Here is a 13,646-nt window from a genome sequence, read left to right on the forward strand (position 1 = left end):
TCTTGGCCCACATTGCTTTATTGCCCCTCCATCACTGAGCTGGTTGGGCTTCACGCTGGCCTTCCCACAGTGAGCAGCGTTTAACCCCCCACTGCCTCCCTCCATTTCAGGATGGTGTGATGGCTCTAGAGAGAGGCAGGGATTAGGAACAGCCTGTGGTCAGTAAATCAGATATGAGTTGAGTGCTGGGCCTCAATAATAAAGGTCCACTAGGCACCATACCCTCAGAGTTCAATGTACACATTATAGCTCACAGCAGTTTGGTTTTGACCAGGCCTCTCTCTCAGCCAGATGGCCGGGTTGGGCCTCAACAAATCATTAAGCAGGAGGAGAACAAATTAAATCACCAGGCCCAGTTTGAACCAACTGTAATCCATCTAAGCCGGTGTTATGAAGGTAGAAGATTTTGGCCAGGACCATAAGTTAATGAGAATCACTCTCTTGTGAGGATTGAGTGGCCCACTTTGCTTAACCTGGCCAATCTCACTGATAAAGCACAAACCAATTAGACTGAAGGCCTCACCGTTTCCATTTTAATTTGTTTTCAACTACATAAATCACACACTTGTCTGGGAAAGATGAAACAAAGGAACGAATGACCTGGGCTGCTCTTTGAGATCACTTAAATCTTAAGCATGAACTAAAATCAATGGGTAAGAACTGTGATTAGGTAGGGTTCATTTGGATCACGTGCAGTACCTTTCCAGAGCATTCATTCCTCTTGAGATTTTCCACAAAATCCAAGAACTTTCATCTAGTTTTCACTGATTTTATGTGATTGACCAACACTATGTTGTGCATAATTGTGAGATCAAAGCAAAATGTTCTTCATTTTTATTTGGAATGTATTTACATGTATTCAGCTCTCTTCACACAGATACACCAAATTATAAATCGAGCCACAATATGTATGTCATGTGGTGGAAAATCCACAGTTTTTTAGCATGACTTGAAAATTGATGTTCATATTGATCTAGGTGATGGTGAATTAATTAGAATTTCAGGCTCCAGGGAGATCAGGTGTTTTCCACAAAGGTTTTTTAAGGTTTAGGCTGTGCGTCTGACATTTTGGGAGACCTGAAACAGTAATTGTTTGAAAACAGGTCAAATGCTAGTTTTATGTTTCAGCATATACCTGCAGACCAAGTTTTTCTAATAACAAACATGTTTGGTGTTTTTTGTGTCATTCTGCACCAATTGGCCCAGCATACCTGCTACAGCATTTTCTGTGGTGGATGAACATTTTTTCTTAGTTTGCAAAGATTGACGTCTCCATGTGGATGAGGTTCCAGGTGTGCAAACTTTACACACCTGGAAAGTTTGCACACTTTACACACTTTACAACTTTGCACTACTTTTTTCCAGTATAACATTTACAATCCCTATTAAATAAATAGAAAAAACGGTCAAGGGGCAAGGAATCAGCAATTAGTATTTATATATAATTTATTGATATCATGAATCCTTTATTGACATCATGAATCATCATTAGAAATTGGGGAAAATTTTTGTAACAACGATAAATTCCAATTGACGTTTGAAAACTCCAAAACCTGGCAGTACTGACATAATTGTTACTTTTACTATTTTTTCCACAGGTTTTTGCATTTACTGTTTGGGTTAGTGATAAAAATCACTTTTTCATGTAATTGTTGTCCTGAAGAATTATATTCCAAATGAAAAAGTTTTTCAAGAGCGTCATTTGTGTTGTGCCATGCAGTCACAGCCATACTGTTATGTAAAAAAGATGGCAAAGAAGCAATAAACATTTTCATACCTTAACTTTTGTCATAATATTATCATAAAATAATGTGAAAAATCTTATGTTCTTACCCACCTACTAAGAACATGTTTCCAAGACTACTCCAGTGTGTATGATGAACACTTTGGTCAAAGGCCTATTCAGAATCGCTGTAGCCATCAGCACCTACAACAACTGTATGAAAATTGTGGAATATGAGTTACAACATTTAGCTTCACCCTGGGGGGAATAAAGTATTGAATTGAAACCTGAACACTGTTGTAGGCTGGTAGCTAGAGGTCCCTGTTAGCTTAGGAAGGCTCTTGTTGGGTCACGGTTAATACTATTAAGTGTGGATGAGAAGTTCAGAGTGCATGTTCATATAAAAAGAGGCTCAAAGGAGCCAAATGAAGTGTGCTGTTCAGCAGTCGGTTATTCAATTCCAGCTCTTGACCAGGAGGTTGACCTCAGCGCTGCCTATTGATTCTACTGAGGCAGAGGCAAGATTAGACCAGAGCACCAAGAAGATTCCAGTCTCTTAATGTCTCTTAGTTGAATATCTCCACATAACTGATTCATCATAGCACTCATGCACACCTTCTTTGAGATTATACTGACTTAGAGTTTAGAGTGGCCCTAAAAAGTCCAACCCAAACCGAACCAGTAGGCATTATGTCTGAGCCTGATCTGACCTGGCTAATTACCTTTAATCATAGTCCCGAAGCCGAAGTAAACCTAATATTATTTTAATTATGATTAAGTTAAAATTTTTAGCTTTTGGTTAACCTCTTCCAACTCCTTTCAGTCATTTGTTGTAACCGCAGGGTGAGTCATGTGCAAATTTTCTGGGATGTGTGATGCAGTGCACTTGTTACAGTCTGATTAACTTCTACTTACTTTATTCCCTCAACAAGTTAAACTATCTACTCCTCTATTTACACTATAATAAATAGATTAACACAACTGTATCGTACATTCTTCTTTGGTTTTCTCTGTGCTGTATGTAGGCTGGACAATAAACCAATAACAGTATTGTGATATATTTAAAATTTAATAATTTAACTGAACTCTGATTCAGAACCGCACAGCATTCTAGGGGATGTAGACAGAGAAAAGGCTTTAGCTGCTCAACCTCTCACAGCCAGCTAAGTAAAGGGAGTGACATCAACTAGCTCACTCACTCTTTGGTTACCTAGCAACAACCTATAGCAGGGGTCCCCAAACTTTTTCCTGCGAGGGCCACATAACTGTTCCCTTTTCTGGTCGGGGGCCGGTCTTAGTTTTTCGTGAAAGAAACCTTAGAAAACTTTTGTTGACTGGGGGGCTGGATTGCGTTTGTAGATAGATTTTTACCCAGAATGCAAATGAAAAAAAAACCGTGAGCGAAACGGTGACTGGTACTGACTAGTATATATTCCATTGAGGGAAACTAAGTTTCATATCTGCTCAAGAGCTCCCCTGGTGGTTGAAGAAAAATCCGCATATATATGAAAAAAACACTGAATGCTCTCTGGTATTGTTCAGGGGGCCGGACCAAATGAGGAGGCGGGCCGGATCCGGCCCGCGGGCCGTAGCTTGGGGACCCCTGACCTATAGAGTAACTTGTGGGTATCTAGCAACAACCTGTTGAGTAATGCATGGTTACCTAGCAATAACTTGAGTAATTTGCGCAGCAGCAGTTTCAATCAATAATTATCAACATTGACTGATAGGAAATGTCCATCCGTACCATCCAGCTTATACTGCATGTACTACAGGCTTATAAAATGTGTCACAGAAGATTGAGCCAACCCTGTCTTCAAAGAACTCTCACCTAAATTTCAGGTCAGGCTCAGGCCATAAATCTAAACTCTAATTGGACTCCCTATCTCAGCTGCAATAAGTGTAATTTTTGGACTTTTGCTATTTTATTTGCAGCCCGAAGCCCTTCTAATGGAATTCCAACATCTTCATGACATCATGTTTCTCTGTTCCCCTATAATCACTCTATCCTGTTTTTAGGATAAGCTAGCTATTGTGCTAATTACTCCACCGTAACCCGCTAAGCCAGGTCAGAGCTAATATAAGGAAGAGTAATGAAGGGACACTCCAGAGGTTTCCCAGAGAGATCATCATCCCCAGCGTTCCCATAGCTACCTTCCTGTCCTCCTCTGGTTCAGCAGCCTGGACCTCTCACACTTCTGCTCTGTTAGCTGCTGAATGAAGCGCTGCTGTGTTCTCCGTCTGTCTGACTCCAAACTTCACTTTGCTTTTTATGTCTCCCCTGAGGCAAGCCTGCAGAATCTGCAGTAATAGATAAAATTGTGGCCGCATTCTTGAAGTCATTCAGTCATCATTATCCAAAAACTCCATCTCCAGATGAAAACAACTCAACGATTAAATCAGCCAAGCTTTGATGTTAATGTGGCTTCAGTTTTTCCTCTCTTCGCAGCGAGGCTGAACATCTGCCATGTATTATTAATAAACCCACAAGCTCCTGGTGTTTTAATTTTTATTTCTTTTTATTCTTGCATTAGAAAAGTACTCTATGAAGCTTACCTCAGCAGACAACAAAATATCTAATGGGGGGGGAAAAGGCATTTTTATAGAAAAGCAGAACTTGACTGAGTTCACAGTGTGGACGTGTGTCTGGGTGGAAAACGAAAACGTGTGACGCTGAGGAGAGAGCAGTTGTGTTCCCGATCAGGGAGGCGGGGGATTCGTTATGTGTGGGGTTTGCTGGAGTGTGGGTCGGATTCATGGGGGCTTCTCCATCTGTGCTGCCTTCACAGGTACGGCATCTTCAGCCCATCCCAGAAATGAACTGAGCTCACAGAGGAGAGCGCTGGTTGGTCGGTGAAGTTCTGAAGCCTGCAGAGAAACCATGAGGTCACAACGAAGCTCCGGATTGGCTGGCAGGCTGACGCTGCTGGTGGTCACTTGCCTCCATGCCTTTCACACAACGACAGCCATCGATATTCCTCTTGAGGGTGAGTTCAGATCAGACAGAAAAATATGGCTTAGTTTGTGATGGGTAATGTCATAAAAGGCATCCCTGTCATTTTAGGTTATATATTAATATGAGGGGTCGCTTTAACGGGATATTTTCCAGTTTTTTGATTGGCTTTGTTTTTAAACGACAGAAAAATTTGAAGCCCGTTGGTCATTTGAATGGTTATAATTCACACCCTTGACAAGTGCACATGGGTAAACATTATAGATTTTACGCAAAGAGTTAATGGCAGAGGCAATTAAAATCAATTAATAAAAAAAATCCTTTTTGAATATCATCTCATGGTCTCTGAACTAAATGTGTCTTTCTAACTGAGAGCTGACAGCGTGTTGAAGACTTATGGACCGGACGGTTTGGCGCCTCTTGTTCAGAAGCGCATTCCAAACCTTTGGTAGAAATGATGCATTTAATTAATGTCTCAGTACATACAAACCAGAGAAAACTAAAGAGAATGCAATGTTATGTTAATCCATTTATAGTCTAAACAGAGGAGCCGGCAGTTTATCTTGAGAAAATGAATAAAGGTGCAGAAGTTAATTAGCATGAGCAGTGCTCTGCACAACTAATGCAGACTAAACTTAACTCACCCTGCGGTTTTAACATTATATTCTTATTTATATATAATGTGTGTGTATATGTAAAATAGTCCGCCTATGTGTCATTCAGCTCTAAATTACTGGAAATTACTCAGCTATATACTGGATAAGTTTATAGCAGAGTTGTTGTTATACATTAATTAGGTTTATCCAAGTAAATTTATTAAGTTGTCATGCTAAACAAATTTTAGCATGACAAATTTTAAAAAAGTACATTTGACAAACTTAATTCGATTATATGTGACAAATTAACACAATTGTTTTTAAGTTGGAGCTCCATTATTTTTTTTTCAGTGTACAAATAAATGCTGTTGCAGTTTTTAAACCCAAATGACTCTGCTCAAACTGTAGGTTCAACAAGTGTAGGCTGACTTTGAGTCAAATTATGTATGATTTCAACCAAAAAAGCAGCTTTTCATTTCATTTCCAACAGAAAAAAACAGACTTTTCATTTGAAAAGCTGTCAAACTATCAACTTGCATTACTCATCGTCCCTCTCCTTTTCTTTATTCTTTTCTTTTCTAATGCAATGCCTGGATTGTAAATTCCGAGCGTGAATAACATCCTTTATGGTCACCTGAGCACCACAGTGGTGACATTGTGATAGAAAACATTATAGAAACTCTACCAGCTCAGCCTAACTCATTATGAGTGCAATAGATGATGGGAAATGAAGAAAAATGTATTTTTTTAACTAGTCAGAATCACAAGAAGAGGATAAAGAAATGCTTTGGGACTGATTTTACTTTCCATACAGAATTTAACCTTGGATGGGTTAAATAAAGAAGTATTTAGTAATAAATCACCCAACAGAGATCTGTTATGACTGTCATGCATCATGCAGACCGAACACATTCACAGACATTATCATGTTTGAATCAGGTTTTTGCTTCATTCTGTGTCGGATCTGCCCGTCTCTCCCTGTTCCCTTGGAAACGCATCTCAAACACGTCCTTGTAAATTATTCAAATATTTCCTCCTCCAGTCATGAAGCCTTGAGGAAAAAGAACAGTTCTAACAGGTTATCTAAAAAGGCTAATGCATTGTGGGATCACTGTCAGGCAATCTCTCTTGATTGTTGTTCTTGTGTGTGTGCTTCAAGCCTTTCATGTCGAGAGATTACTTATGACAGGCGGAGATTATTCCCAAACCGCTGACTGTTTTTCTTTTGTTTATTTCCCCCTTTGCTGCCGTGGATTATGTAGTTTTGGGTCACGTAAACAGTAAGTTCACGCTGCATTACTGTTGTTGGTATTAAAGAGTTCTCGTTTTCCCTCTGCGGCATCTTTACTGACAGTCATGTTCTGAAAGTCATCAGCACCAGTCATTAATCCATAAAACTTTTTTTGTCTCTTTAACCCTAATCTCAGTTTATGGGTAAATGTTTCATCAGATTGAGTTGAGCATGTTCCTTTGTTCCTTTCACCGCACCTCATGACACCAAATCACAGAATAAAACCAACAAATTGTGATGATTCTTTCAGTAAAATGTGGATTTTATTGCTTTTTTTTTTTTTTTTACATTTTGGGTACACCCATAAATCTGAGTAACATCCTCAAGCAGACGCGACAGACGTTTTAAATGTGTCGCAGGAAATGCACACAGAACACTGAAGTGGACACTAGTGCATCATACAATACACTATCAACTACTGGCCATCCACTGCAAGTGCAAGAAATTTTTTTTAAAATCCAAAACAGGCAAAAAAGCATGCAGACCAACTCAGGGATATCCAGTCCCTCTGTCTAAAGCAGTGCTTCCCAATCCTGGTCCTAAAGGCACACTGACTTGCATGTTTCAGATGTTCCCCTGCTTCAGCACACATAATTTCAATTGATGGCTGATTAACAGGGTCTTGCTGAATTGCAATCATCTGAATGGGGTGTGTTGAAGCAAGGGAATATCTAAAACATGCAGGTGGGGGACCGGGGCCTTGAGGAGCAGGATTGGGAAACACTGGTCTACAGTACAGGACTTCTGCTGATTAAACAATATTGTGAAATCAAATAAGAAAATAAAAACACTTGAAAAAAATCCTAACATAAAGGATCATAAGTCATGCATCAAGAGTTAATTAATTTTAAGTACAAACAACACCTTGCACATTTACTTTTCGTCCTGGTAAATATGTGAAAAGAGCCTGTAAATGAATGTGTATTTTGTAATATGTATATGGAGCAAAATCTGTCTTTGAAAAAGTAGAAAAATCCAATCGATAATTTATTCACTGCAGAAGTCATAAAATTCAGAAAAATGAACTCGTTAAAGGAATGAGTCATTTATCAACATCCTTGCTGATGAATCAGTGACTCCCTTTAACAATTTCTGTGAGATAAAAGGAACTGAGGCACTTCTGTTAATAAAAGTTTACTTTTTCCATCTTAGCAAAGTCCTGGGGAACTTTTAAATGGTTACTCATGAATCCATGTTCCCCTGGGGCAACAATATGATGCGACACAGTGGTTCATTTCTCTTAGTCACAAGCAAAATGAAGTAACTTTCCATTTAAGTAAAGCAGATGTCTGTTAATTTTCCACTAAATTTCAACATTAAAACAAGTTCATCTCAGCAAGTTACAGAACCGCAATACTGACTGGCACCTCAGGGTCACCAAATCTCCATAGTAACAGCATTTTAAGGCTTTTGTGAGTCTTTGACACAAGTGAAAATAATTGTGGAGGATGCTATATTTCTATAGGTGCATAACCATGATGCTAGATAACAATGTGCAGCTTTCAGATTCACATCACTCAATAACCTCCCATAGTGATCATCATCTGTAGCATTAAACAGCAGAGTAACTATGCATTAAGCTTAATTAGTTTTTTTAAATGTGGAAACCCCAAGCAGAAAGCCATTAAGCAAAATAAATAAATAAAAACATTTCCAATACACTGGAGAAGACGAGGATCTTCCCTGACCCCTGCACCGTGTAACTGCTGTGGAAAGAATCCATTAAGGGATTAAAGTGAACACTGGCACACAAACGGAGCTCATGTAATTAACTCACGCAGTGAGTGTAAACAGGAACCATCAGCATTCTCAGAGACAAGACAAACTTTTAACAATCTAAGCTTTCAGGATGTCAATTCGCCCTCTGCTTCAGTCACAACACACTGACAGGATGACAATAAAATAGAATTATTCTTCCGCAGCATCAGGTATAAAGGTTTTTACAAAACAAGTTTTTATAGGGACAATATTATTTCATCTGGTTTGTGTCATGATGTGGTGGTGGACCCAAACGGAGCAGGCAGTAGATGTACTTCATGTGGATGTTATTTTAATGAACAAAATAAACAAACTAAATCCAAAATCCAGGGAAAACAAGGAAATCCAAAACAATGAAACACGAGGGATAACAACGGTAACAACTGGCAACGTGGTGAGCAGGGTAACAAGCTGGACTGGCGAGTTGTGACTGAAAAAGAGGAGCTTAACTAGTGGGACAGTGGCCTAAATGAGAAGAGTGATAGCAGGTGTGAGTAATTTGGCACAGGAGCTGGCTGAGAGCTGGGGAGAAGGTGGTACAGGGAAACTAAGGAGATCTGCTGGGAACACAAACGGGAGGAAACGGGGAACTGAAAAATACTTCTAATACAAAAGACACTAAGAGTAAAGAGAACCTGATGAACTAGGAGATTAAGATATGAGGGACACCATAACCGAACCTAAATAGAAACAAGGCTGATCTAACAATAATAACTAAGGAACACACAGCAAGAGAAACTAGAAGATCTAAACAAAGAAATAACCCAACTAGAATTACTAAAGAAATATATATATATCTATATATATAGGGTTTGTAGACAGATTCGGACATGGAAGAATAACTGAACCTATGGTGATCAAATTAAGAAATAAACATCACTAGAAACCCTGCAGGGAGGCTGAAATAAGAAATAACTAGAAGGATGAAATATAATTAAACTATAGTCATTAAAGAAGGCTTGACATGGACTCGGACAAACAAGGACAAAACTTAAGGTAACTAAAGAATAAGCCTAATTAGAAACACTATAAACAACTGAAAATAAGGAAAGCAATAATATAATTCTAATTACACTAAATACCTCTAATAATAATATCAACAGGACCATGAAGGGCTAAACTAAAGTGAATTAAAACATGAAGGTAAATAAAATGAAAAGCAAAACAAACCCAAAAATCCAGTGTCCTGACATATGTCTGATTAAATAATTGTTTACTTTAATCACATAAAATATTTATTTAAAACTATAATCTTTCATTATGTGTATGTTTATTACCTAAAATATTTAAATATCAAATTTCGACTTAAATTTGATATTTAAATTGATTAGTTTCTTCACCTGTTTACATGCAACTTGAAGTGCTTGAATCAAACGTTTCATGAATGTTTAATGCATTAAATTATTAAATGAGAGAAAACAGCCACTTCCAACTGTACACATATTTCAACACAAATGGTTCATGTTCCTCTTCAGAGTCTGCAGCCTTGCTGAGCTCCTCTCCTGGGATTTCCTCCTCACCCTCTCCAACTTGCTCCTCTTCTATTGCCCCTGCTACTGTGTTTTCATTATTTACCTCTTCTGGGGTAAATAATGAAAACAGTCTCTGTAACTTGTTGATCCACCATGGTTTTGCTGTATTGCCTCTTTATTTGACGCACGTCGGTCTGATGTCTGACGTTGTGGAGTTTACCTCGCAGTGAGTCATATTCAGGGCTGGAACCAAGTCAGGATTGAGCTCATCCATTTCATACGTCGGTTTGCCTTTAAGAGGACATATCAAAACACACATCAGTATTAATGCTGTAAATTTGATAACACTAAAAAACTTAAATAGTTTACTTCACAATAATGTAAGAACCTCGATGTCCACTGACAAAACTTGGACTACGCTACATAAACAATACAAGCCCGACCTGAACAAGGTTGACCCACTTAAATGAACACAACATGAACTGAACATGAGTACACTCAGACAAAATCATAGCGAAAAATATGACACAACACCAACAAAGCAAATTTAGACACTCACCAGAATAGAAATGTCTGGAGCAAATTGTAGGTATCTGGGGATGTTGGAGAAGGTACTATCAGGACGTCTCATCGCTGATACCCAGGACATTCGTTTTCTAAGCTAGCTTAAATAGTGAAACGAAAGTCCGTTTTCCATCTTTTTACCATTTCAGTCGTGTGATCAGACATTACATTCAAGTTCGTACCATAGCTAAATTATTTTAAGTAACTTGGTTTAAAAAAATCTGCGAGACTGTTGTTTTTGTCGGTTATGTTTATGGACCCCCAAAGATGGCGCTGATATCCATAGACATAATATTATATTATGTCTATGCTTTTTTTTTTTTTTTTTTTTATTAGTAATCTTTAAAACAATAGCATTGTACATCAACGAAAGAATAGAACAGACAGATAAAAGCAAAAATATATACAATAAAATAGCATGGTGAAAGGCAAAAAAAAAAAAAAAAAAAAAAAAAAATGCCAGGGGGGATTTAAATAGAAAAAAACAAAAACAAAGAGAAAGTCATTTGGGGAGAGTTAAAGAATATTAAATTTGTGTAACAAGTGTACAGTTTTTATGGCTTTTAAGTTATCAGAAGACTCAATGAGATTAATGTACATATTCAATTCTTTAATAAAGATAGAGAACAAAGGTTTGCTATTGCTAAATTTGCATTTATGTATAAAAAATTTAGCAAGAAGTATAATAAGGTTGATGACAAAAAAGGAGTCCCAGTTCTTCTTGTCAAAAGCAGTAAGTCCAAGGATAACAGTTTCAAAACTGAGAAGAGTTTGTGGGGAAATAGAAACAATAAGGATCATAATATCATCCCAAAGTTTTTTGGTGTAGTTACAGCTCCAAAACAAATGATTCATGTCTTCAGTTTGAGTGGTACAAAAAGAGCACAATGTGTCAATATTTTTTTTGAATTTACACATATATTGTTTAGTTGGGTAACATCTGTGGACAAGTTTATAAGATACTTCTTTAACCTTGTTAGTAACAAAGAATTTATGAGGTAGAGACCAAACCTTCTTCCAAATAAGATCATGAGTGTGCCTGTTCCAAAAAACAGCAGAACTAGGTTGAGAGATGATCAACTGTTGGAAAAGGGCACGAATTTCTTTGTTTTTGGAATTAGATGCCAAACAAATTTTAGCAACAGAAGTGTCCATTAAATTGCATGAGGTGGAGATTGGTTTTTGACTGAAGATGCCTTTCATGATCATAACAAGGCCAGAGGGAATGGCATCAAAGACAACAGCAAATTCCTTAGCAGTTACAGGAAACTTAAAATGAGACAGAAATTCACTGTAGCTGAACAACGCCCCTTGATTATTAAATAGCTGCCTCACATACAATATGTTATTTTTATTCCAGTGGTCAAAGTACAGAGATTTATTCTTGTATAAAATATCCTTATTGTGCCAGATTATACATTTGTGAGGAGAATAGTTGTGCTTGTAGATCAGTAACCAAGACAGCAAACATTGTTTGTGGAATGCGGACAGTTTGATTGGGATTTTTTCAGGATTAAAGTTACAGAGCAGAAGAAAATCAATACCACCTAACTGAGAGAATAAGTAATTGGGAATGAAATTCCAACATGAGGAGGGACATGACAGGTATTGTTTGATCCATTTGACTTTGAGTGTACTATTTAAAGTAGAAAAGGTCAGAAAATCTAGCCCCCCCACATCAATTGGGTTCATGATAACAGACTTTTTAATGTAATGAATTTTGTGCTTCCAAAGAAAATTGAGTAGTAACTGGTCAATTTCTTTACAAGTGTTGTTGTCAACAAATAAACCAAACTAGAAAGGCCTTCAGCCTTAGACAGCAGAGTCCTTCCCCTTAGAGTTAGATCTCGATGCAGCCAGAGGTTCAGCTTTGTTCTGGTTCTGGAAATAGCTGGAGAAAAGTTTTCAACACATCTATTTTTGTCATTCTTAGTAATGGTAATTCCTAAGTAGACTACATTCTGTTTAATTGGTATGTTGCTTATAGTGGATAGAGTGCAATCCTTAATGGCAAAGAGTTCACATTTATTGATATTTAGATATAGACCAGAGGCTCTAGAAAAGATTTGAATACTATCAAGGGCAAGGGGAACTTGTTCAGAGTCACGCAAAAAAAGAGTAGTATCGTCTGCTAGTTGGCTTATTAGTAAACTCCTGTTTGCTATGTTGATACCTTGTATAGGACTCGCTCTAAGATGGGTTGAAAGGAGTTGGCCAGCTAGGAGGAAGAGATATGGGGAAACAGGACAGCCCTGCCTGATGCCTCGATGTAATTGAAATCTGGGGGAAGTTCCAGATTTTAACTTTATTGCACTGTTGCCATTAGCATAAAGAGTTTGAATAGCTTTAATGAAGACGGGACCAAATCCAAATTTTTCAAGAGCTAAGAATAAGAAGTCGTGTTCCACAGAATCAAAAGCTTTTTTGAAGTCAAGAAATAAAACTATTATCTTCAATTAAATCTGAATAATCTATTATATCAAGGATCAACCTTATATTGTTGGATATGTGACGCCCTTTCATAAATCCTGACTGACTCTCATCAATGATATCCTGTAGAGCATTCTTAAGACGTTTGGCCAACACTAAAGCAAGTATTTTATAATCGTTATTTAACAGACAGATAGGGCGCCAGTTATCTAAAAGAAGAATGTCTTTTTTTGGCTTAGGAATTAGGGTGGTAAGGCCTTGAGTGAGAGTAGCAGGGAGGGATCCCCTCACAAAGCTTTCCAAATATACCTGTAGAAGAAAGGGGGCCAGCTGTTTGGAAAATAATTTATAAAATTCTGAACTCAAGCCATCTACTCCTGGAGATTTGTTCATCTTGAGGTGTTTAATAGCATCTAAAATCTCAGGTAGAGAGAATGTTTGATCACAAAAAAGTTTATTACTTTCATCAATTTTTGTAAGATTTGGAAGAGCATCAAAGAACTGTGCAGCATATTCACTATTATATGTGGAGCTGTATAATAATCTATAAAAATCTGCACAGAAGGAGGCAATTTCGCGGGGATCATTTTCATTAGATCAGACGTTTTCATTAATTTTGAGTTTGTGTATGGTATTAGAGTTATAGCGGCTCTTTTCTAAATTGAAGAAGTATGCAGAGTTCTGCTCACCTTCTTCCAACCATCTTTGTCTGGATCTAATGAAGGCCCCTTTTGCTCTCATTTGATACATTTCATCTAAGCTGTTCTGTAATTGTGAAAAATAATTTCTCTCCTGATCAGACATTTGATCCACTGATCTCAGGGAAAGCGTCATTAAATTTGAAATAATAAAATCTTCA

At 37.7% G+C, this 13,646-nt stretch overlaps 1 protein-coding gene across 1 annotated transcript in view; it reads left to right on the top strand.

Annotated features, from left to right (window-relative positions):
• chl1b (cell adhesion molecule L1-like b) overlaps positions 1-13,646 on the top strand; it is a 149,011-nt gene that overhangs the window by 70,300 nt on the left and 65,065 nt on the right. Inside the window, exon 2 of the mRNA XM_088005311.1 lies at positions 4,513-4,710. Coding sequence (XP_087861437.1) covers positions 4,605-4,710 — 106 coding nt within the window. The 5' untranslated portion in view covers positions 4,513-4,604. The remainder of the gene's footprint in view (positions 1-4,512; positions 4,711-13,646) is intronic.

Source organism: Poecilia mexicana, unplaced genomic scaffold, assembly GCF_051168715.1.
Source record: "Poecilia mexicana isolate PSO_F unplaced genomic scaffold, ASM5116871v1 scaffold_5, whole genome shotgun sequence".
Lineage (NCBI taxonomy): Eukaryota > Metazoa > Chordata > Actinopteri > Cyprinodontiformes > Poeciliidae > Poecilia > Poecilia mexicana.